The sequence below is a fragment of the Pistacia vera genome, unplaced genomic scaffold (genome assembly GCF_008641045.1).
Source record: "Pistacia vera cultivar Batoury unplaced genomic scaffold, PisVer_v2 Contig1132, whole genome shotgun sequence".
Taxonomy (NCBI): Eukaryota; Viridiplantae; Streptophyta; class Magnoliopsida; order Sapindales; family Anacardiaceae; genus Pistacia; species Pistacia vera.
In genome coordinates, this window is record NW_022195174.1 from 260,161 (window position 1) to 282,869 (window position 22,709).

General features: G+C 34.1%; 3 protein-coding genes across 5 annotated transcripts; 2 read left to right on the plus strand and 1 right to left on the minus strand.

Annotated features, from left to right (window-relative positions):
* Positions 1 to 5,242: 5,242 nt before the first annotated feature.
* On the plus strand, positions 5,243 to 11,741 carry LOC116143226 (rop guanine nucleotide exchange factor 14). Of its 2 annotated transcripts, XM_031428687.1 has the most exons (8): positions 5,243 to 5,426; positions 8,333 to 8,722; positions 9,210 to 9,364; positions 9,448 to 9,522; positions 9,617 to 9,886; positions 10,469 to 10,816; positions 10,970 to 11,222; positions 11,502 to 11,741. In XM_031428687.1, the coding sequence occupies exons 1-8, from the start codon at positions 5,351 to 5,353 to the stop codon at positions 11,633 to 11,635; spliced, it is 1,701 nt and encodes a 566-aa protein (XP_031284547.1). In that variant the 5' UTR covers positions 5,243 to 5,350; the 3' UTR covers positions 11,636 to 11,741. The 2 variants fall into 2 exon arrangements, with proteins under 2 accessions (XP_031284547.1, XP_031284539.1); XM_031428679.1 differs by lacking the exon at positions 11,502 to 11,741 and having other exon boundaries at positions 10,970 to 11,432.
* A 278-nt stretch (positions 11,742 to 12,019) lies between these two features.
* On the plus strand, positions 12,020 to 15,175 carry LOC116143241 (alkylated DNA repair protein ALKBH8 homolog). 2 transcript variants are annotated; one of them, XM_031428696.1, is made up of 7 exons: positions 12,020 to 12,480; positions 12,564 to 12,665; positions 12,809 to 12,895; positions 13,173 to 13,295; positions 13,702 to 13,992; positions 14,433 to 14,498; positions 14,636 to 15,175. In XM_031428696.1, exons 1-7 carry the CDS (start codon positions 12,175 to 12,177, stop codon positions 14,690 to 14,692), a joined length of 1,032 nt encoding a protein of 343 aa, XP_031284556.1. In that variant the 5' UTR covers positions 12,020 to 12,174; the 3' UTR covers positions 14,693 to 15,175. The 2 variants fall into 2 exon arrangements, with proteins under 2 accessions (XP_031284556.1, XP_031284564.1); XM_031428704.1 differs by lacking the exon at positions 13,173 to 13,295 and having other exon boundaries at positions 12,021 to 12,480; positions 14,636 to 15,173.
* A 172-nt stretch (positions 15,176 to 15,347) lies between these two features.
* Positions 15,348 to 22,516, minus strand: LOC116142977 (beta-amylase 8). The gene is made up of 10 exons (XM_031428395.1): positions 21,804 to 22,516; positions 21,416 to 21,640; positions 20,841 to 20,921; positions 20,433 to 20,636; positions 19,356 to 19,550; positions 18,830 to 18,994; positions 17,288 to 17,548; positions 16,543 to 16,746; positions 16,124 to 16,343; positions 15,348 to 15,748 (listed from the first exon to the last, which is right to left on the minus strand). The coding sequence occupies exons 1-10, from the start codon at positions 22,257 to 22,259 to the stop codon at positions 15,720 to 15,722; spliced, it is 2,040 nt and encodes a 679-aa protein (XP_031284255.1). The 5' UTR covers positions 22,260 to 22,516; the 3' UTR covers positions 15,348 to 15,719.
* Between the last annotated feature and the right edge of the window lie 193 nt (positions 22,517 to 22,709).

The following is a 22,709-nucleotide window of genomic DNA, read 5'->3' on the forward strand; positions in this document are numbered from 1 at the left end:
ATAAGATAGTGGAGACAAAAGACAAAAGTTGGTGGTGGGCTATTTTCATTTCATTGGGTTGTGTTGTAACTTGGTTTTCGTAGCAATTGGTTATAGTAATATCAGAGGAAAGAGCATTATAGAAAAGAGCAATAGGGACAAACTGGAAAATGCCCATTTTCTTTAAGCGCCTGCCAGCTCCTATGGGATAGAGCGCGCCATATGCGACAATTTACACATCCCCCAAGTTACCGGCGCCTTTTCTTGGCCTTTATTCTACTTTCCACTCGTCTTTCTATTTCACAAAATTATCTAAGTTAGTGATTCAACTAATATATTATGTGAAAGGCCGTTACAGCTTTTCTAGTTTTAAAATTTGTACGTGTCCACTACCAATTAAAAATGGGGAGAATATGTGTAAATGACATGGTACCATAAGTCAATGCATATATGCAAAATAGTTATTATATTTAATCACTATAAGCACAATTAATTTAAAGTTAGATGATATACAACAAAAACTCAAAAGCGACACCAATTTAAAAATAGACGAGAAAAAAAAAACTTAAAAAGTGACACAAATTCACTTAATGATAGCATAGATAATGTAATAGTGTTACATTCGTATTCTATATCTTTTTTCCTCTAAACTTGACTTGACATGTTGGCCTCTCTAATACAACTTTTTTTTTTTTCTTTCTTGAACCCTTGTTCGTTGAATATTACGCTTCCCCAAAAATCAATTTCCCGGCTCTACCCTCATACATGTGATTGATAATATATTAAAAAATGCTATCCTTACAAAGACTAATACAAAGAGGATTACAAAGTGACATTAGCAAGAAAAAAAAATAAAGAAAAAACGGAAAAAGGGAGATAAAGAAATTCATGAAAATCAAGGGTAGAAATTGTCTTTGTATACCCATTTTGTATGTGTCTTTGTAAAACCAGCATTACTCTAATATATTTTAGTTATTTTAAGTTGCATATTGTAATGTTAATGTTTGACGTCTAATGCTATTAATTGAACTTTCTATTCTTCATTGTAAGTTATAACATCAACATTCTTTCCGTTGTCTACATTTGTCGAAATTTAGGGAGTTGTATTGTATAATTATGACATTTTAATGATAATTAATTAACTTAACTTTCAAAATTTAAATTATTACTCTTACGAGAACAGTAATATGATCCGTGAATGGCATCATCCATTTAAAAGTGTCAAAAATGGACTTTGCATCTCCAAAGCCTACTGTTGTTCACACAGGGACAGGATCCATTCAAATTCAATTGGATAGTGTTTTGAAATTTAACATGATTATAAATTAATTAGATTCTGAAACTAAAATAGCTGTTGTCTGTCTTTCAGTCCTTTAATATCACGTGTCTTCTTCATATTTCAGTTTGGTGCAACATCACACATGACGTGAGAACACAGCTTGGACGAGACTTACATCTCTTCTTCATTTTTCTTTTTCTATTCATTTAAATAATAATAAGTCACATGTGCCGTATACAGTCCATTTTTAATATAACAATGTTATTTGAAAATAAGAAATTGTGACATGTGACTTATTTATTCATATACTAAATGAGAGAGAGATAGGCCATGGAAAAAAGAATTTACACTCCATAATTAAAACGTAACCTTCTTAATATACAAATTTTTTATTTTTAATCTCAATAAATTATGTAAATTATACTGTGCTAACTATTTCAACTACAACTTTAAATGATTTAGATAAACAATATGCTAAAGCTAAATGTTGATTTAATTAATTTTAACCTTGAACTTGTTACATGGGACATATGTCACATCTCTGATGATGATGAGCCTTATTTGTTCCCTCCTCTTTAGGAAGCATTAAACACACCCACATGTTGTATTTTATTTTCTACTATTGAACCTTGGACTTGGATATAGACATTATTTATTTATTTAAGTGTTAGTTTGCATTAGAGATTAGTAACTATGAATTTAATTAATGACACTGATATTTGGCATAGTATTAATTTGTACCATTTAATTACTCTCTTTTTGTAATATTATGTTTCCAACAAATTAATACCATGTGTGTCATACACATTCATTTTATTTAATTATATTGATTCATTAAAATAATGTAAAGAAAATAACGTTTATATAAACTTCAAGAGATTTAATCATACGAATTAGCTACTAATTAATCAGATATTATAATATAAAGGTAAGAAAAATTATACAATTAGGTTTATTTATTTTTTATTTAAAAAAAAATAGATATGAGGAGGGATTGATCCTATACTCATAGGGAACGTTGTACCCTTTCACCACACAAACGTCTAAAGATATCCTTTACCTTACTAATATTGAGATAAAAAATAAGGGTAATTATACGATTGAATCATGTGACATAAATATGTCATCTCGAAAAAGACTAATAACAAAAACTTAAACCCAAACATGTGTCAAAACTAAATGAATTATTTTCCACCTTTAGGTCAAAATAGGGATAACTCTAACTAGGGGTGAAAATTGAGTCGAGCTGCTTGTGAGCTACTCGAACTCGATTTGATGTTGGCTTGAACTCAATTCAATATTAGTCGAGTCGAGTTCGAGTTCGAGTAGTTAATCAAGTCAAGTTCGATTACAGTAGAACTCGATTCGATATGATAGCAAGTATTTTCAAGCTTAACTTGATAGTTTTTAAAGTAATAGAGGTCCTATGTAATTTAAAAGTTATGAAATTTACAAATCTATCCCTATTAGATGAGCTTGAAATCAAGTTCAAGTACCGGTATTATAGAGATCGAGTCGATTTCACCGGTAGCAGCTAGCTCCAAGTCTCCAAGTAATTGAAATAGCAGTGGTAATGAGAACTTTAAAGGCAAGGCTCATTCAAAGTTTCATTTATACTTAAATGAGTCACATCTTGAATTGAATTCAAGTTTCGTCATCTATGCCGCCTAATGGTGAAAATACTACCGGCCTACTTTTACTAGTGACCTTAGAATTTCACAATAAATGGGGAAACCTCACCCACCACTGCACTTCACATTCAATTCTCTCTGCCCCTTCTGCAAGAGTTGGTAAGGAGGGGCAAGGTACATATCATTTATTGGGCTTTGAATTCAATGTCTCGTATTTCATAAGATAAATTTACACTTGTTTCATTTTTCTATGATCATTTGAACTTATAAAATACTTCAAAATAGTATGAATAAATACTTCAATCGATCACCCTTTGCTACTTATGTTTTCTCTTTAAACAACAAGAGTTCCTTTTAAAAAAAATGTGTTAATTGTAATTTAATAGGCTCCTACCATTTGAAATTGAAATTACATTTTAGCAAAAACAAAAACGCAACGCTGCCTGCGCGATACTGCCCATCTCTCCCTGGGCCGGTGGGACCTTCGTTCCCATCGACCGGTCCTCAATTCGGCAACCATCATTTCCCTTCTGTTTTACATTCTGGCCGTCAAATATCAATGGCCCCCACTTTCTCTCAGTTCCACTTGAAGTAGACGATCCAGATGCAATGATGAGCATACAGTCAGTGGGGAGGAGCTCGTGTCAAAGCTTTCACAAATCACAGCCCCTCACTTTATTCCTTTTTCAATCATTTTGCTCTTCAAGAAATCTTGTCCTAAAAACAAAAATAAATATTACAAATAAACATTCTTTAAAAAAAAAAATTAATCTGTCAAAGTTTTGTTATTTAAGGACTTTCATTAACATTTTTCATTTAATTTGATCAATATTATTGTATAAAAATAAGATAATGTTTCATGCAATAAATGTGATATCACAATATAAAAATGAATAAATAAAATAAAACAAAAATTTTAATAATATATTATGAATAATGTTAGTTTTACAAAGATGCATATAAAAGGTGTATACAAAGATAATTTTTACCTTTAATTTTCATAATTTTTTTTTTTTTCTTTATATTTTTTTTCTTGTTGGTGCGACTTTGTAACCCTCTAATGTTTTTGTGAGAATAGCATTTTTTATATATTATATATTATCTTATTATTACTTTTTTACAAGTTTTTTTTTGGTTGGTTTCGCTTTCTTCTTCTGCATATTATTTATATTATCTTCACTCTCTCTCAGTCCTCTTAGTGTGGCTCCATTAAATGCGTCCGTAATATTCTCTTCTCTCCACCGAGCTCAAAATTGCAATACTCTCTCTCAGTCAGTCAAACACTCAAACACTGATCAATGATCCATTGCTTCGTGTCCGTGCTGCCTACTCTTTTTGACTGGGGCATTTCTTATTATAACTAGTTTGTTTCTTAGTTCGCAGAATCAGATGCTCCAAATGCTCATTGGAAGAATCATTCCACAAATCAAGGTCTGCTTCCATTTTCCATTTCTGTTTTGAGGAATTAGCAACTTTTTGTTTTCTGTTTTTCTAGCCTTTTCAGTATTCAGTACTCTTGTTTCTAATCTTTTGCTGTTATATGGATCAAGATCGTATTTGAAAGATTAAATCTGTGTTTGTTTGTTTGATTCTGGAAGCTGAAACCGCTTTTCGAAATGCATAAACAACATGAGCTTTTTGAAGGAGTAGATCTCGAGTCTAGCTCCTTAACGTGGATTCTCCGTTTTGGATAAAGTTAGATGTTCTTTTTGCTAATTCAGTTTTTAATTTCTCAGCTTTAGATTTATTTTGTGAAGCTTTTTGTCAAAGAGAGCCTATCTGAGTCATTAACTCATGACCTTGCCTTTTTTGACTGTGGAAACAAAAAGTTCACATAATCACTCACTTTACCAAAAAGTATTCTGTATTACGTGTTTCAAATATTGTTTGTGTACCTTGCTTTATTATAATTATATTTTAACATTGTTAATTTATTTATTCTAATCGAACTAATTGCTTGATTATTTATAAACTTCATCTCTGTCTCTGTCTCCCTCTGTTTTTTTTTTTTTTTTTTTTTTCAATTATTAAGGGGATAATTTAGTTTTCAAAGATGACCATCTGCATGTTACCAAACTATGTCCATATATTCGAGATTTGAAATGAAAAAAAAAATACAGGAACATGTGGGATTCAATCGTCCACATGAACCACGCGCTGGAGACTTGCACCTAATTAGTTAGTGTTCTTTATGATTTATGAAAATTATGTTTTTTAAAAAACATTTTTAGAGAACACAAAAAATTAAATGAAAGAACTCATCTACGATAATATTTCATGGCTTGGTTTTATATTTGGTCAAATACTTTACACTTGAAATCATTATTGTTGTAGATCATGGCGCACCGCTGAGCAATCATCGACACATCGTTTTGTTAGCATTCTTGAGGTGGAAGTTATATTTTCTTCCGCCCTAAAGAAATAAATGAATCCAGGTATTACAAGATAAAAACGAACAAAAATGATGATGATGAGAAGAAGGCTCGCTTGCTGCACCCGGGACAGAGAGCTCAGCTTCGATTTTGATGAACAAGAGAGTAAGCAAATATTTGTTTATTTATTGTTATCTCCCGTGATTTATGCTGTGTTCACTCTTTGGTTCGGTCTAATTGGAGAGACTTTTAGTATCAGGTAGCAAACCAACAGCATAATCTATACATCCCTTCCATACAAATCTAACATATAGCAATTTTTCTACATAAACTATAATATGAGATTACAACTTGTATAAATAATTAAGATGTACATATTACATTTACTCCCCCACTCACATAAGAGTTTGAGTCAATATCCATCCGGTCTTTGGATATCACATTTTGTTTGCTGTGCAAGACACCTAACACATGGAATTGATTTCAAAATGAGGTAGGTATACATAGACTTGTCAGAATCAATAAATATGACACTTAGTTTATGTGTAAATAATTATTGAATTTTTCTAATGCTAATATATTTTTTAATTTCTAGAACTGTTAAATTAAAAATGGAGTTTCTTAGCTGTCACAACCAAAATTTTTTGTGTAAAGATGTGTAAGGACAATGTCCCATTGATTTTAATTGGCAGGTAGTAGGATTATCAGCATACATGCATGCAGCAAATATATTTCTATTCAATTTTCAGGAGAGCATTTATAGCACCATGAGTGTTACGATTCTCTGGTCCCTCTACTAATATTAGAGGTCACATTTATTTGAATTCATAAAATTAATATTTGTTTTTTTACAATTGCATGTTCTCTCTCTCTCCTTTTTTTTTTTTTTTTTTTTTTTTAAGTGTTTAAATCAACCTTTGGTGCTATTGAAAGTTTGAAAATATGCACTTATTCGAATTACATTGCTTGATCCTAACAATTAATAGATATGGTCTAGATTTATTGACTTTGTCTCCCCTGCATAGCTCTACTAACTAGAAAGTGGCCCAAGCTAATGGCGCATAGTATCTACATACGTGCAAGCCACATGGGGGTATCCAATATAATTTCAACTTTTCGGTTTTGTTTTCAACTTTACAAGGATGGCAATTGACAAGGCTTGTGCCACAATTACAATATAATAAAGTGATTGTGATTTGTCGATTGTCTAATGTGGAGTCATAATATAGTACTAAGAAATCAAATTTAATAGGGAAAATTTCAATTATGCCCTTATGATTTCAAAAAATGTCAAAATCAGCTTTACCGTTAGGTAATCTTGTTAGTTTTTAAGTTTTTAACTATCTGACTTATTTTGACTAGAAAATTTAAAACATCATCTTATGATCTTATCATTTGAATGAATAAAAGTCTTTGAAGATGAGTTTATTTTTTTTAATTTGCAAAAGGCAAGGGATACTTTTGTGAAATTTTACTAATCAAAACAAGTAAATGATTATTTTTGTTCATTATTTTTGTTATTGGTAAAGAATATATTTTTGAAAAACTAGTTATTATTTTTGAAAATCATAAAGTATCATCTATTTTTAACCTAAATTTAAGGATCTAGGTGTAATTTTCCTGATTTTAAGTATTTTGATTGGTAAGTGGTGGACCTCAGTGTAGTACTATTTATTAATTTAAAACTGTTGCTCCGTTAAATCAGACAACGAAGTAACTGAGTGGGGACAGAAAAGTCGTTGTCTAAAAGCTTTTCTCGTGAAAATAATTATAGTTTCATTTGTTAAGCTCCCACTAGAAGGATTCCTGTCTGCCCTGTGGTCCATTACTTATTTTTATTTCTTTTTGTCCTGTTCTGGTTTCCAAAACGTTTTATCACCCCACCAAATGTTTAAAAAAATTAGGTGAGACAAATTAAATGATTCTGGCTGTTGATACGAACATTAGTCATTGAGTGTCAATGACAATTTTGAAGGGTTTCCTGGAAATTTCCTTTTTGATTTGATACCTTTGTAAGACATCAGCAAATTTCTGATGTCTTTGAGTGTCCGTATTAAGAGCAAAATTTTAGGAAATGTTGAGAGGATTTTTTTTGTTACCGCCGGTAAACCTTTTGGTCCACTCATGGAATTTTTTTATTTTTTTAAGATTGTAAAAAATATGGAAACCGGCTCTCTCGCATAACCCAGTACGGTTTACAGAAAGTGTATATATCATTCTATGCCCATAAAATTATCCTGTAAAATTCTCACTTAAAACTTGCTCTTTAAGATGAAATTGCTTTGACATAACTTAAAATGAACAAAACATATCCATCTTGTGTGCATGGATATGTTGAGTTTCCCTTTTTCAAACCAAGCTAAATTTCAGAACGCCTGGTTCTTCAAACATGTAGTGTTGGTTTACATGTAAAAGTGTGTTGGCTTAAAGCTTATAATGAATGCTTTTAATAATCAAAAGCAGTTTTGTAGATTTGGTTAAGATAGATGAAAATTATTTTTGTGATAAAAATGTACATGGGTTTCTATTTGGGGAAGAACTTAAAAGTAAACAGTTGAAGATGCATTTCCCCAAAGCTCTTTTTATTTGAAAGCGGTTTCTGAAAATGTTTTTTCTAGCAAAGCCGGGAAGAATCAGTCTAAAGCTCTTGTGAGTGATTTCTTGCAAGGGATTAAGATCTTTAATTGATCCTCCCTTGAAATAATCCTCATTAATAATCTTTCAACTTGTCTAACAATAAAAGCTTAATTTATGGTCATTAAACTTATTTGCATTCACAACATAGAGAAATCAGTCTTTATCTACGTTTTGAATTTTTTTAGAGATATCGGTGTTGTCTGGAAGTTTATTTTTAATTATAGGGTGGCAGTACAAATAAAATATGACATGTTTTACTTATAGGTTTATGAAGTAGATGATTGAAAAGTTTGGAATTTGTCTTAAAATCTACAGAAATTAATAATTCAAACCAAAAAGTTAGGAAGTATGGTTATTTATATATTTGTTATTTGAATCAAATGCCAACATTTTGTTTCAGTTTTTAAGGAAGAAAAGTGATGATAAATTTTCAGGAATAATGACATATAATGGCCTTGAGAGTTGTATTCTCAATAATCAATCTTATGAGAATGAAAGTAGAAGAAGCAGAGGTGAAGGGTGTGTCACAGACTCCTTGGATGATGGCGAGTCAAGCTGTTCTTCTAGCAGAGATGCTTTTGGATCATTTTCTTCTAAATGGTTGCCCGGGAAGAGGGATGACCAGGGTTCAGATGATTGGGAGCTCTCTGAAAGCCCCCAACATTTTTATGTCAAAGAGAAACGTTCTTATGCCATTCGATATTCAGATGTTGAGACAATGAAAGAAAAATTTGCAAAGCTGTTATTGGGTGAAGATGTTAGTGGGGGACGTATGGGTGTCACCACTGCACTAGCATTGTCAAATGCCATAACAAATCTTGCAGGTAGGCTTAAGCTCCATTCTCTTATCAAAATAAGAACTGCTTATTAGTTCTTTTCTGTGCTATAATTTTAATATGAGAAATTTTCTGAATTATTATTTAGTAGAGATGTGCTTCAAAACATATTACTTGTGTCGTTAGCTGTGTATTGGGATTGTAACTGACTAGTCTTAATTGATGAAAAGTACAAGGAACTTATGGATATTTAAATGGGGTATATGGAGAAGCTGTGCATCAGTATGCCTAAATATGGAAACTGATCCATGTTGCATTCCATTTGTTGGAGTTAGAGACCAAGTTCACTGGAAAAGTTAATTTTAGAGCTTTGACTGAAATACAAGGATGTAGTATAAGAGTTTTGCAAATCGCAATAACACACATATCATTATATAAAGTGAAGATACTTGCTAAGTGCTGATAATCTTTGCTGAGGACCACGCTGCAGACCATTTGAGCCTAGTGTTTATGGAGTTGTCCTGTTTATTTGCAGCCTCAGTCTTTGGGGAGTTGTGGAAATTGGAGCCACTGCCTGAAGAAAGGAAGAGCAAATGGCAGAGAGAGATGGAGTGGTTGCTCTCTCCAACAAACTATATGGTTGAGTTAGTTCCTGCAAAGCAAAATGCTGGCAATGGCCGAACCTTGGAGGTATTTATAATTTTATTGGATATAGAATATTGATCCAATATGCATTATACATTTGGTGATATTTAGTTTTGTCATTGGAGCAGATAATGACTCCAAAGGCTCGTGCAGACATCCACATGAATCTTCCGGCACTTCAAAAGTTGGATTCAATGCTTCTTGTAGGCAATTCTTCATTCCTTTTGATGTTGAAAGAGCTTCTTATATCTTTATATCATATACATGATTGTGAGGTTCAACTTTTCTAATTGGCAGGAGACATTGGATTCAATGGTGAATACTGAGTTTTGGTATGCAGAAGTGGGTAGCCGTGCAGAAGGAAGGAACAAGAGTACTAGAGAGAGCAAGAGATGGTGGCTCCCATTGCCCCAAGTACCGGCAAATGGGATCTCTGACATGGAGAGGAAAAAATTGCTTTCTCAGGCTAAGGTGGTGTATCAAGTATTCAAGGCTGCCAAATCCATCAATGAGAATGTTTTGCTTGAAATGCCTGTGCCAAGCATTATAAGGGATGCACTTCCCAAGGTTAGCAATTCTATACACTGTTTTCAAGTTGCTAGCCTTTTACAATGATATGATTCTTCATTTTACATGTCTAATCTATATAAACATTATTGGACGTATTTTTAGTATTTCCTCTGCATTCTTTTTTCCAAAACCCTTTACCAGGATTCGAACAACTTGTTTATCATACAGCTGCAAACTTTTTTTCTTTTACAAGCAACAAACATAATTACCTTCATTTTACCTGTCTAATCTATATAAACATTATTGGACGTATTTTTAGTATTTCCTTTGCATTCATTTTTCCAAAACCCTTAACAAGGATTCTAACAACTTGTTTAGCATACAGCTGCGAACTTCTTTCTTTTACAAGCAACAAACATATTTACAAAATCACCCAGCAAAAAGTGGAGGTCTTTGAAAATGTAGTGAAAGAAAATGAAAACTGGAACCTACTGATTTTATTTGATTTATTTCAGTTGGTGGCCATTCTGAATGAACTGAATAGGATCATAATTTTGTCTGATGATAAGAGTTTAGATAATGTTTTAAGGTATCAGTCTTCATTTGTTGTAACTAGCATTGTTTCTAAATCTCATGCAGTCTGGAAAGGCAAGTCTTGGTGAGGAATTGTACAAGGTCCTGAGCGAAGAATCAAGCTCCATTGAGGAAATGCTAAATCTATTGAATTTAATATCAGAACACAGTGTGCTTGACGTCATCAACAAGTTAGAAGCTGCAGTGTTCGCTTGGAAAGAAAGAATTACTGAACAAGTAACTGGTAAATCACCTGTCCAGACGTCATGGTCCTTCATCAAAGATCCCTTATCCGAGCTGGATAAGACAGAGTCACTATTGCAACGAGCCGAAGCCCTTATACAGCATCTCAAGACTAAAAATCCTAACCTTCCTCAAACTTTTCTTGAGGCCACAAAAATCCAATATGGCAAGGTGAGTAGTTCTATGCTAATATGCATGTAATCTATATTTGGTTATTTTTCAAGACATAAATGCATATTGTTGGAGATTCACAATATTTTTGACCATGTTGCATAGTCCTCGTTGGCAGAAATAATTCTTGCTATTCTTTTACAATTTCCATAGGATGTTGGGCATTCAATACTAGAAGCATACTCGCGAGTTCTTGGAAACTTGGCATTCAGCATACTGTCTAGGATCGGAGATATTCTGCAAGAAGATGCTGTGAGCAATCCCAATTCACCTGTAGCAAAATATCACCTTCCAGGATCAAAAACAAATGCAAACTTGGAGATGCCGTGGCTTAGTCTACGCGTTAGGCACTCGCTCATCAATCAGATGAACCCAGTAGATGGAAAATTCAATGGTTTTGACGCAAATAGTTATAATGTTTCAGAAATTTCATGCAATGAAACCAAAACAAGCTCTGTTAGTGCTTCGCCAAGTTTGAGTCGAGTATGGTGTATCGGTAAAGAGGCTTGTATAGGTTTGTCCCCGGGAAATTCTCCTTGATTAAAGAAGAGTGAGCTGATGCAAATCTGTACTAGTACTTTTTTTTTTCTTTTCAAAATCCTATGACCATATATTATTCTTAGTGAGTACAAATACAATTAATTTTTGTGTCTTGCCTCAGAGAATATATATATTACTGGAANAAATAGTTATAATGTTTCAGAAATTTCATGCAATGAAACCAAAACAAGCTCTGTTAGTGCTTCGCCAAGTTTGAGTCGAGTATGGTGTATCGGTAAAGAGGCTTGTATAGGTTTGTCCCCGGGAAATTCTCCTTGATTAAAGAAGAGTGAGCTGATGCAAATCTGTACTAGTACTTTTTTTTTTCTTTTCAAAATCCTATGACCATATATTATTCTTAGCGAGTACAAATACAATTAATTTTTGTGTCTTGCCTCAGAGAATATATATATTACTGGAAATTGGAAAAGTGAGAGCCTATGCATTTTTTCTGTGCCCATAATTAGCTCTTTTTATTTGAAAAAAAAAGAAAAAGAAAAAACAAATCAACACTGAAAAATTTTATATTTCGAGTCTTTAATTAAATTCACATTTTCAAAAAAAAAATTAAGTTATTTAACAACTTTTAAAAGAAGCTCAAAATAAGCTCTTTTTTTATCTTATGTAAGAAGTTGAAATTTTAAAAAAATACTAAAACAAACATTATCGAGTATTGTCTCGTTTGTGGGCTGTGCGGGCCGACCTGGATCACGAATGGGCTTTTTTTGGGGCCCAGTCGCCTGTGAACAGAACAACACCGTTTCTTCTTCTACTTGCTCCTGCAATTTCAATTGTATTTTACAATCATTTCAAAAAGGATGGGCGTGCCCAGATTTAGGCCAGCCAAGGCGGGGGACGGCGAATCAAGTCCGAATCTTTTCGTGGCTAACTGTGGGCCGGCGGTCGGACTTTCTTATGAAGCCATTGAGTCTGTGTTTAGCAGCTTCGGGACGGTGAAAGGAGTTTATGCAGCGGATGAGAGCGGCGCTCGTGTTATTGTTTCGTATTTTGATGAGAGTTGTGCTCAGAGTGCATTAAAGTCATTGAACGGATGCCCCTGTCCCGATCTTGGAGGCCGCTCTTTGTACATTCGTTATTCTGTACTTCAACCACCAACTCCTCGGGTAGAATTAAATCTAAAAAAGAACAAAGAAAATTGTACCAAATATTTGGTTGTTGTTGATTGTTAATTTTGAATTGTGTGTAGGGTCAAGTCAATAACTCAGTTCCCGTTTCGTTGTCTACTTTAGAGTTAAATATTCCCGGCATTTATTTGTGGCATGACTTTATCAGTGGCAAAGAAGAAGAGGTTAGTATTCTCAGTCTTCTTTGGCAGTAAGCAAGCAGTATGCGTTTAGTTCTTGAATTTCATGTAAAAAAATTATACTGACTGTTGGGTGTTCTTTAGCTTCATGCTACGCTGTGTATGAGTTGTTTATAAATTTTTTTCAGGAGTTGCTTGCAGCAGTTGATAGTAGGCCTTGGAAAAATCTTGCTAAAAGAAGGGTTCAGCATTATGGATATGAATTTTGTTATGATGTAGGTAACAATGTCCTGCTTGATGAGCTCTGACTCTTTGTTTAGTTTGATCTTTTAAATACTGGAATGGCATGAAATTATGAGCTGCATTGGTCAAAATTTATCTTTCTTCCTCTTGTTTATTTATCTTTTTGTCTATGTATGTGAAAGCACAGACTAATTTATGAGTCTGGTAAACATTATAGCTGAAAATCACACGCACTACTTCTCTGTCTATGTATTTGTGTGCATCAAAAGAATCACGAAGCTTGTTAGTTTGTCTTTTTTGTTGTTACAGACAAGGAATGTTAATACTGAAAAGTGCTTGGGTGAACTTCCATCTTTTGTTTCTTCTATACTTGAAAGAATTTCGTCATTCCCAGACATCGAGACTAGAAGTTTAGTTTTTGACCAGCTAACGGTAATGCAGTGTACTTGCAATGTTATCTTGTGACTTTCTTTTTTTCGTTGAAATAATATGGTTCGGAGGTTGTTATGAGATGAAAGAGGTGAAGCTAGATGTTTAAGTACTGTTTAATATTTACGATGCAATTCTCAGTGCTCTTTTGAGCGAAAAAAACCTACATAAGAGAACCTAAAAGTTTTTTATGGAAGCACCTGCTTTCTGGTGCTTTTCTAACTGCAAGTAGTGCTTTTACCTATTTCCATATAACACTGCAAAAAGGAAATAAAATGTTCTCTAGACTATTTGAAGTTGCCTTTGGAAATGCTAAGAAATCAGTCAAATGCACCTTTTGTTGTCTGTAGGAAAATGAAAAAAAAAAAAAATCCCAAATAAAGATTGAATATCTGTGGTTATCGTACAGGTTAATGAGTATCCACCTGGTGTGGGTCTATCTCCACACATAGATACGCATTCAGCATTTGAAGGATCAATTTTCAGCCTTTCATTAGCAGGTCCTTGCATTATGGAATTTAGGAGGTATTTAGAAGCTGCATCGCTTCCTAATGCTACCTCAAGTATTGATATGAAAGTCGAAAACCTCGATAATTGCACAAGTATCTTAAGAAGGGCTATCTATATGCCTCCTCACTCCATGCTCTTGTTATCTGGGGAAGGACGCTATGCTTGGCATCATTACATTCCTCACCATAAGGTATTTGCATGTCCATTTATTTGTTTTTTATTACTTTCATATATATTTTTTTTTTTTTGGTTGAGGCCTTGTGAAGGCCTAGGGTTTATTTCCGCAATAGCCTTTTATTTCTTCAGAAATTATGCTTTATTATATTCCTCTTGTTACTGATTTATATTTTTTATCGCGTAGCTGAGTTTATAGCTAAATTTCAAAACTTATAGCTGAGTTTATAGCTAAATTTCAGAACTTTCTTTTTGCAAACTTAGGAAATCTCCAGTACTCCACGATGACTTGAGAAAATGCTAATTGACTAAACATCAGTTTTTACCTTAACCTACTTCCATCTCTTAAACTGTTTGTATGGAACTTCATATATTTGCGCTCAATATGTAAGTTCACTCAATTGCTCTTATTTTTTCCATCTCTAATCTTGAGGTTTTTTGATGGTTGTTTTACAGATTGACACGGTTAATGATAGTGTGATCAGGAGGGCTTCAAGAAGAGTATCTTTCACATTTCGAAAGGTGGATGGTTTTTAATTTTTTTGTTTCATTGTTTAACAGAGACATTAGTATTGGAGAGAATTAGCTTTTGTATACGAACTGATTAAAATAAATTTTTAGAGTTGCTGCTGGTACTCACATTTCTGTTTTACCTATAGGTGAGAGTAGGTCCTTGCCAGTGTGAATTTCCTGAATACTGTGATTCTAAGAGATAACAGGGTGGACGACTGTCTGACTGAAGATTAAAGACTGATGTAACGAGGACCAAAATACTATAGGAAATGGTTAGTATCGCGCAACACAATCACGAGTTAGATCAAAGGTCAAGTTTTCAAACTGATGCTGTGCGGGCTAGTTTGAGAAGGGAATTTGTCTGGCTTTCTAAGGTGGTTATATTGGTAAAAAAGTTTTTAGCATCGGAATCTGATAGATTTGAGTCTTCGAATGGTTGATACCTTGCTAAATTGAAGAGTGGTTGAGTGTACTTACAAGGGAAAAACACCATGTAAGGCAAGGAGAAACAAAGACAGGGCATGAGAAATTTTGAATTTTGTTAAAGACAAATGTTGTGTCTATGATCTAACTCTAACTTGGGCTAAGTCATGCAGTCCACTTTTTGTCATTTATTCACTCATTGTTGATTGTCCCTGCGTTTATCAAGAACTCCCAAGTTTGTGTTGCATCAACATCCAAAGTGGGTTTGTTGCTATTAATACCTTTTAGATTTTACTTGGTTAAATGAGAGAAACTAGAATAGAATCATTTTCTTTCGGGGTCGTCAAGTTCTTTTGATATGCAACGGACCAGTATAAACCATGACTAAAAGTTGAGGTGAACTGAGTTTACATAAGAGGTAGTTGACAGACATCATTATTACTAATTTATCTTCATTTCTCAGCTATCCCTTAAATATGCTACTAAGAAAAATTTCAGTACTTTTCTAGATTTCTCTAACCCAAACAAAGTATAAGTATGATCAACGGTGTTGTTGCATCAATCATCTTACATGCCTCTGCCCTGCTTGCGGTCAGAGATCTAAATAGCAGAACATTACACAGCGTCAACAGAAAACTAACGGAAACCACGCAGCATAGTCCACTAAAATTTGTACAGACCCTTAAAAGATTTAGTTCTTTTAGCCATATCTGAACCCATAACCTTCATGTAAACAAACCCTTCAATTGGAGGTGGTTGAAACCAGAACTTCATCCTCTTCTGAAAGGCAAAAAGTTCACAACCTCATCAGGGAAGCAGATCGCTTGATACGTCTCCTGCAAAGAATAATCAGTGATATACATTAAAACAAGGATAGATATTATCAAGCTATTGTCTATGCTCTGTGAACGTTAAAATTATCAAAGCTAAAATTACATGAACCAGACGGGGTAAGAATATGGTACAGCTATTAGACTAGATTGGACTACCATTGCAAATGTGAACTTCCATGTATGTGACTCTTTTACATCATGCAAATGTCACTTTTTTTTTTTTTTTTTGCTAAGTATGCAAATGTCACTTCATTCAAGCACAAGCTTCATTTGCACTTCCGTGCCTTTGCCTCTAGGAGCTATAGGCATTCAAGTTCATCTTGAGCTTTTAACAATACTTACTACAAGTAATGACTTGTAGATTTTGGGAGTTCTTACCGTGCATGCATTTAATGAAATAATCCAAATCTGAGAAGCAAATTGTCCCTTGCAGCAAAGAAGATGGTTGTTGATATGCAAAGAATGAAAAATGACGGCGATCTGGATCAATTCTTGGCTTAGCTGTTTCAACTATTCTCATGCATCCTTCCCTGTCATAACATGAAAGTGCATTCTCACCAGCTACAGACAATCCTCGATCCCAGGCCGAATTAATCACCTGCAATAGTCTCATTTTTCTTGTTAATATTTATACTAATTGGGATAGTCTCTAGGGTTAATTTTGGTGTTTTTCTATAGTGTGATCTGCTAAAAATGTAAAGATTTGGTACTTCAGGGTGGACTGTTGGTTCACCTATATAATAATCTTTTTTATAACATTATGGGGCGAGTCATGGGATATCAAAAAGAAACATCACCTGCCAACTCAAACCTTCTGGATCAGCCAGAGCTTCATGATCCTCCAGATTCGGGCCGGAGCAAACAAACTTCATTGTCACTGAGTACTTCTTTAGAACCTCAAAAATGGGAGAGTATCCATCCTGGTTTGTAGGGTTGTAGTATCCAGCTGTAAGCTCTGCTGCATGGCTGGCAGTCTTGTACCACCAATAAACGCCAGGAACCTGCAGATCAAGATAATTTGAAATTAATTTTGCTTCTTCCTACCTTTTTCCTTTTGTGAAATAATCCCACTGAAATATCATCTAGGATTTTGGAACTGAATGTAAAGACAATTACCAAATGCAACCTTGTATCAACAGATAGGTTTCATTTTTGATATAGCTAACTTACGTTATAGTTTCAGTATCCATAGCTGATACAGACATGAACCACATCTGCAATATCTAGTAAGTACCATCTAACTGGTACTCGTGAAATGATTTTATCCTACCTTTTTTTTCTTAAAGGTGTCCAGCAAAACATGACTTTGATCTGCCATTCTAACTCCTCGAAGAAAAATTGATGAAAATTTTAATTGGCTTTTTCAATCTTGAAGCTCCCATATGGTCTTATATCTATATGGATGACACAAACTCTCACTTATCTTGATAATAGAACATATAACAACCGACTCATATAGTATGATGTTGTCTATTTCAGGGCTAGCCTGCACAGTATTGTTCTTGAAAGAAATGAAGTGTGCCCCTAAGATACCATGCATACCTTAACAATAATCTTTATATCTTCGAGTGCAAGGCTTGCAAGCGACAATACGTTATCCGCATGGTCAATTAATGACTGGGCATACCATTGGAGGAAAAAGCGCCCATAATAGCTATCGTAATCCCCTCGTTCACAGAAGAAGCCAGTTTCGTGAGGCCTCGAATTATATTGACCAGCATTATCAGGTCCTCTAGCCCAGAATGAATGTCCCCGCAATCTAGCAGCTTTTCTTAGATTTTGTTGTAAATATTTATCATAGCACTAGAGAGGACAAATCAAAGTAGAAGTATTAAGACCTTAAACTGGAATTTGATTTAAAATAAAATCAAGCAGGTCTTTTGGAAAATCAATGAGACAAGACATATATAGTAATAGTATCATCTGATAATAAATCATGCAAGATAATAATGCATAAAACATATAAAAAGATGAAAAGATGTATAAATAATTATAATCACACACTGGAATAATGATATAGTCAATTTCAGAAAGCAGATTATGGAATTAATCACCAATACTTGAACATGGTTGACCAAAAAAGAGTTATCAATAAAATTTGGATATCCGGTCTTTAATTGACATTTGTCGGCCTAGAGTTATTAGGATTTAATACAATTTTCATATATTCTATGTTATATTAGGGTTTCATTTTTTCAATCGTAATTCAGACTTCTAATTTATATGGTTATTAAGGTTCTGTTCTCCTATAAATATAAGAATCTAGGTTCTTATTATTCACAGACTTGATTGAAAATGAACTTAGAGGACAGCCTTTGCCAGACTACCAAATTACCTCAGGCTGAACCTAAACTAATTGATGATGTTGACATGATTTCATAGGTTATGAGTCTCTTTTGAAATAGTTTCACTTGGTCAAATTGACAGTTATTCACCAAATGTTTTTATTAGGGTTTTTGTTCTAATATAATAAGCTTAAATGGTTTTGATTATTTTTCTATGCGCGAAGGAAGTCTTAACTTTTAAAGGTAAACTCTTTTGAGTCCAAAACTTAGTATTCCAACCTCAAACTTGTATACATAGTAACTATATTCTTTTGCTTTAATGCTAAAAGTTCCTTTTAGCCTTCATTTGTGTCAATTGGCTAGGAAAGGTGGGCCTTGCAGTGCCTACCAACCAGCTTGGCAGCTGTTATAAAGTATAAAAAGTCTTAGGATAGGGCTTCAGTCACGTTAGAGGTGGAAGAGATTTAGTTTAATTTCCAAGTTTGAAAAAAAAAAAATTACTTGCTCAATATCTGAGAAAATTCAAATGATCTGGGAATCAAACATACATTGAGACTTTGATATTATCATGTTATGGTATAATACTAGAACGAAAGGATTTAATTCTACTCAGAACCCATATAAGGTCAAACACAATGTCAAAACTGAGTGTATTCAGTTCTTAAATATCATTAAGGGGACTACAAGACTGATAGGGAAATTATGGTGAATCCTTTAGCAAAGGAATAAAATTGCACAACTATAGCATAAAGAAACCCTCAATGGAGTTGCATAATATGAGAATAGCTTTAACAGATACCTGAAACTCACCAATACCAGGATACCTCCATCCCATCCTATCAGGAAAAGAAGGATACCTCAGTTCTCCAGATGGTCCAAGTCCAATTTCAACAGCAGAAATGAAACCCGCCAAAAACAAGTCATCAAACTCTGTTCGAAAGCTTCTCATAAAATCAAAATAGACCTACATACATTTGAAAATATCAAAAAATAATAATAACCAACAGAAATCTAAAATGTAAAATACATAAGGTAGTGCCAACTGGATTTATATACATAACAAAAACCCCATGATGATCAGCTTTTTCTTATAAATCCTTTTGCTACTAGTTTGTCTTTTTTTCCTAAGATATACACATAATTTTACAATGAACAGTTATAAATGATGGTGAGAACAAATGCAAAGTTGAAGAAGCAAAAGCATGGCTAAAATAACCAAATGGGAGTTAGATCACAAGCAAGTGTATAGATTTATAACAATTACTTCATTTATATTAAAAGAAGGGGAGGGTTGGCTATATTATACAGAAAACAAAATCCCGTACCTCAATACCAGTTCTTCCATTTAAAACTCTTTCTTTGTCAACACCCCAAGATAGACATTCAGTATTTCTCCTTCCTTCATGATCGGTGAAAAATATATCTTGATTGCCTTTTCCAATTTCCATAATCCATCGGGGAAGAGAGATCAGCACATCACCAGAGTCATTCACTCCATACTCATGAAATGCCATTACAACCTTCAGAATTTGATGAGATTGCAAAACTGCTATAATCATGAAATATAATTTCCATACACTAATAATACCAGTCAAAACACAAATCTCTACATGAGCTAGTACAGAGAGGGTAGCAAAATCATCATCCATGTTTAACTTGGCATCATAACTCCTCATTGATCATAGGGGAAGACATGTATAAATTAATCACTTAAGCACTTGAACTTAGGACAACCTAAAAAAATATGTTGTTAAGCAATTAGAGATTCACAACAAAAGTTTCTTTAGAATTCTATGTTTAATTATTTGTGCCATTATAGTTCTTAAAGGAACTAGGGACAGCATAGAAGCAAAAGAAAAGGCCAAAAGCATGCATATTAATGCATACATTGTATATAATGAATTAAGTGTAAAACAAGAGAAAAGCTAAAAACTGAGATAACAGTCTTAAGAGTGACTAAGATTTCTTTTCATATCTACAAAATATGTTTTTAAAATTACACCTACAAATTCAAGGAACCTGCACCATGACTTCAAAAGAAGTAGGATATAACAAAAAACCTGAAATTTTGTTTGCAAAATTGATAAAAATATCATTAAGTCATGTGTAATATAGATGTTTCAGGTTGTTTAAGAAAGTTCTATCTCATTTCAGAAATGCTAAACTTTAACCAAGGCCAAAATGTATTGGCACAGACGGACTATTTGATGATGACTAAGGAATTTTAGAATTAATAGCAAGTTTCTTTGCACCACACCCAAAAGGAGCAGGATATAAAAAGACATTTAATTAGGAAAAGTATGGAAATTTAATCCCATGCATTGCATCACACATGCATATTCTATTAAATTAAGAGGGGCAGTTCTATATTTATATATAACAGCTCTAATAAAACAAGTCACCTGCAGCTTCACGTTGAACTCTCGGATTATGTTAAATAGTTCCCTATAGCCAGACCATGCATATTTTTGTGGATTCCAGCCTTCCACAATACCCCACCAACAATTTACAATGATACCATCTACATTCAAAGACTTCATATGACTCAGCTCTTGTCTAAGAACCTCAGGATCAACCAATTGACCAAAATTGTTGATGAAACCAGTCTGCAACGACAATTTAGAGGTTTAAGCAATCAGAAAAATAGAAAATTTTTACTTGAGGGAAAGCACATAAACAATATAAGTTTTTAGCATAAAAGAAAAATATACAACCATATTGAGAAGAAAACCTAGAAGATGAAGTCTAGCAAGAATTTTGAATCTCAAAGAAACAAATAAAAGAAGTCAACAGAATATAGCAAAACTTACTGCAAGCATTACATAAACAGGGACATATTGTGATCCTGTAAAATCATTATCATGATCCCCAGAACGAACATCCTGTATAAGCTGCACAGTCAACCCAACAAATTAAGCATCAGCACAAGTTCACCAAACTCAACTATAAAGACCTCTGGACTAAACTGACATGATGAGTGATGACCAAATGTCCCAAATGTCCAAAAAACATATCCAAAAGTCATAAGCAAAGGCTTCTAAGCCACTGAATCAAAGTATATAACAGTCGTAAACTCCCTTTCATCAATAACTTTTCTATGGCAAAAAGGCATCAGATTTAAGGATAAAGTTATTAACAAATGAAAGAGAGAAAGAAATTCCATCTAAATTTCTTTCAATCTTATTTGTTCTTCATTTACTCAAGCGATAGTTAGAAAAAAAAAATGAAAGAATATGAGCATTGAACCTAATGGCTGTCTACTCTTACACAGGCCACAACTCCAGTAATTTCATTTTCAACTAAACGAAGGTCAACTTTACAATCATAAAATCAAACACCTTTTACCAATGTCCAGTGCAACTCAATTAACTAATAAATAAATTACCTGATCAGCCTCCAAACATTCAACAGAGTTGATGGGGCTGGCACTGGTATATTTATCAGTCCTAGTATCCCTCTCAGGAATGACAACAGAATCAAGAGATGCCGGGGACAAGCTCTCATCAATTCTAAGAACCGATGGCTGACACTCAACAGCTGTTTTCATAGGGCATCCCTTCAACGAATTGCCCGATAGCGGGCTCCCAACCGATCTCACAGGAAATGCCGCCTGTACATGAAGCATTATTTTAGCAAAATGTGACTCGATCACTCTACATACCTAGTGATACAATTGGTTCCAAATTGTAAGCAATTTTCTCATATGTTCTCGCACACCAAACAGTCACAAAATAAATCCGAACTATCAAAATATTCTTACTATAAACACAAACCATTTGTTGTTGCTGCTGCTGCTGTTGAATAGGCGGAGATTGTCTAAACGTATTTCCATCAGCCTCCACAGTCCAGCCAGCCTCACGCGCCAGCGCAGCGAGTACATCATTCATGTCAGCACGCGCAGGTAGTGGGAAATTACCATATTGCCTCAACCCAGCCAACATCCTGCTGGTGATAGCACGGCGGTGTCGCTCTCGGAGCTTCGTCCGCTCCTTCTCTTTCTCCCTCTCCTTTTTGCCCTTCCCGGTCGCTGTGTTTGTAGGGCCCATCGCGTTGGCGGCGGCCGTAGCGGCGAAGCCACGGGGGCGCCGAGGCTGAGGCTGAGGCTGCGACTGCGTTTGGAGAGGGTTATGCTGAGGGTGAGGGTGGTGCTGAGTTTGGTGTTGGAGAGGTTCGATGAGGTCGGGGTTTGGATTGTTGTCGTCGATGATATTGTTGCCGATTGAGTTCATTTTTGTAGCATTATAATAATTAATCTATCGACTCCAAATGTTGAAATTTGAACTCAGTTCTCGTTTTTCGCATTCTCACTCTACTCCCTCCTTGTCAGACCTCCCTTCCCATTTACAGATAATTACAAGAGTAACACGATTTTTGCTAAGTGTAACGTTAATCTAATTACAAACCTCTCTGGAAAATAGATTTCTGGCAGATTTCTATTTTTTTTTACTTTTTTAACAATACGTAGAGAAAACAACAATTTGGTAATTTGTTCCCAAATTCTTTTAATGAATAAAACTTTGATTTGATTGATTTTTAGGGTATACATATATATATATATATAAAAGCAATTTTTTGGTAAAAAGTTTTTTGTCAGTTGACGCAAAAAAGAGACTCTGCTGAATATTTTATGCTGCAACAATTTTGTTAGTCGAACCCAAATTCCAAAAGTGATTCGTAAG

Excerpts from the sequence above, each read along its gene's own strand:
- LOC116143241 (XM_031428696.1), top strand. The coding sequence starts at position 12,175 with ATGGGCGTGCCCAGATTTAGGCCAGCCAAGGCGGGGGACGGCGAATCA. Across the intron at positions 12,896-13,172 it reads GATATGAATTTTGTTATGAT|ACAAGGAATGTTAATACTGA; the intron begins GTAGGTAACAAT and ends TTGTTGTTACAG. Across the intron at positions 13,296-13,701 it reads TAGTTTTTGACCAGCTAACG|GTTAATGAGTATCCACCTGG; the intron begins GTAATGCAGTGT and ends GTTATCGTACAG.
- LOC116142977 (XM_031428395.1), bottom strand. The coding sequence starts at position 22,259 with ATGAACTCAATCGGCAACAATATCATCGACGACAACAATCCAAACCCC. Across the intron at positions 20,637-20,840 it reads CTGTTTATGTAATGCTTGCA|ACTGGTTTCATCAACAATTT; the intron begins GTAAGTTTTGCT and ends TTGTCGTTGCAG. Across the intron at positions 16,344-16,542 it reads CAGAAGGTTTGAGTTGGCAG|GTGATTAATTCGGCCTGGGA; the intron begins GTGATGTTTCTT and ends AGACTATTGCAG.
- LOC116143226 (XM_031428687.1), top strand. The coding sequence starts at position 5,351 with ATGATGATGATGAGAAGAAGGCTCGCTTGCTGCACCCGGGACAGAGAG. Across the intron at positions 5,427-8,332 it reads CGATTTTGATGAACAAGAGA|GAATAATGACATATAATGGC; the intron begins GTAAGCAAATAT and ends ATAAATTTTCAG. Across the intron at positions 10,817-10,969 it reads CAAAAATCCAATATGGCAAG|GATGTTGGGCATTCAATACT; the intron begins GTGAGTAGTTCT and ends CAATTTCCATAG.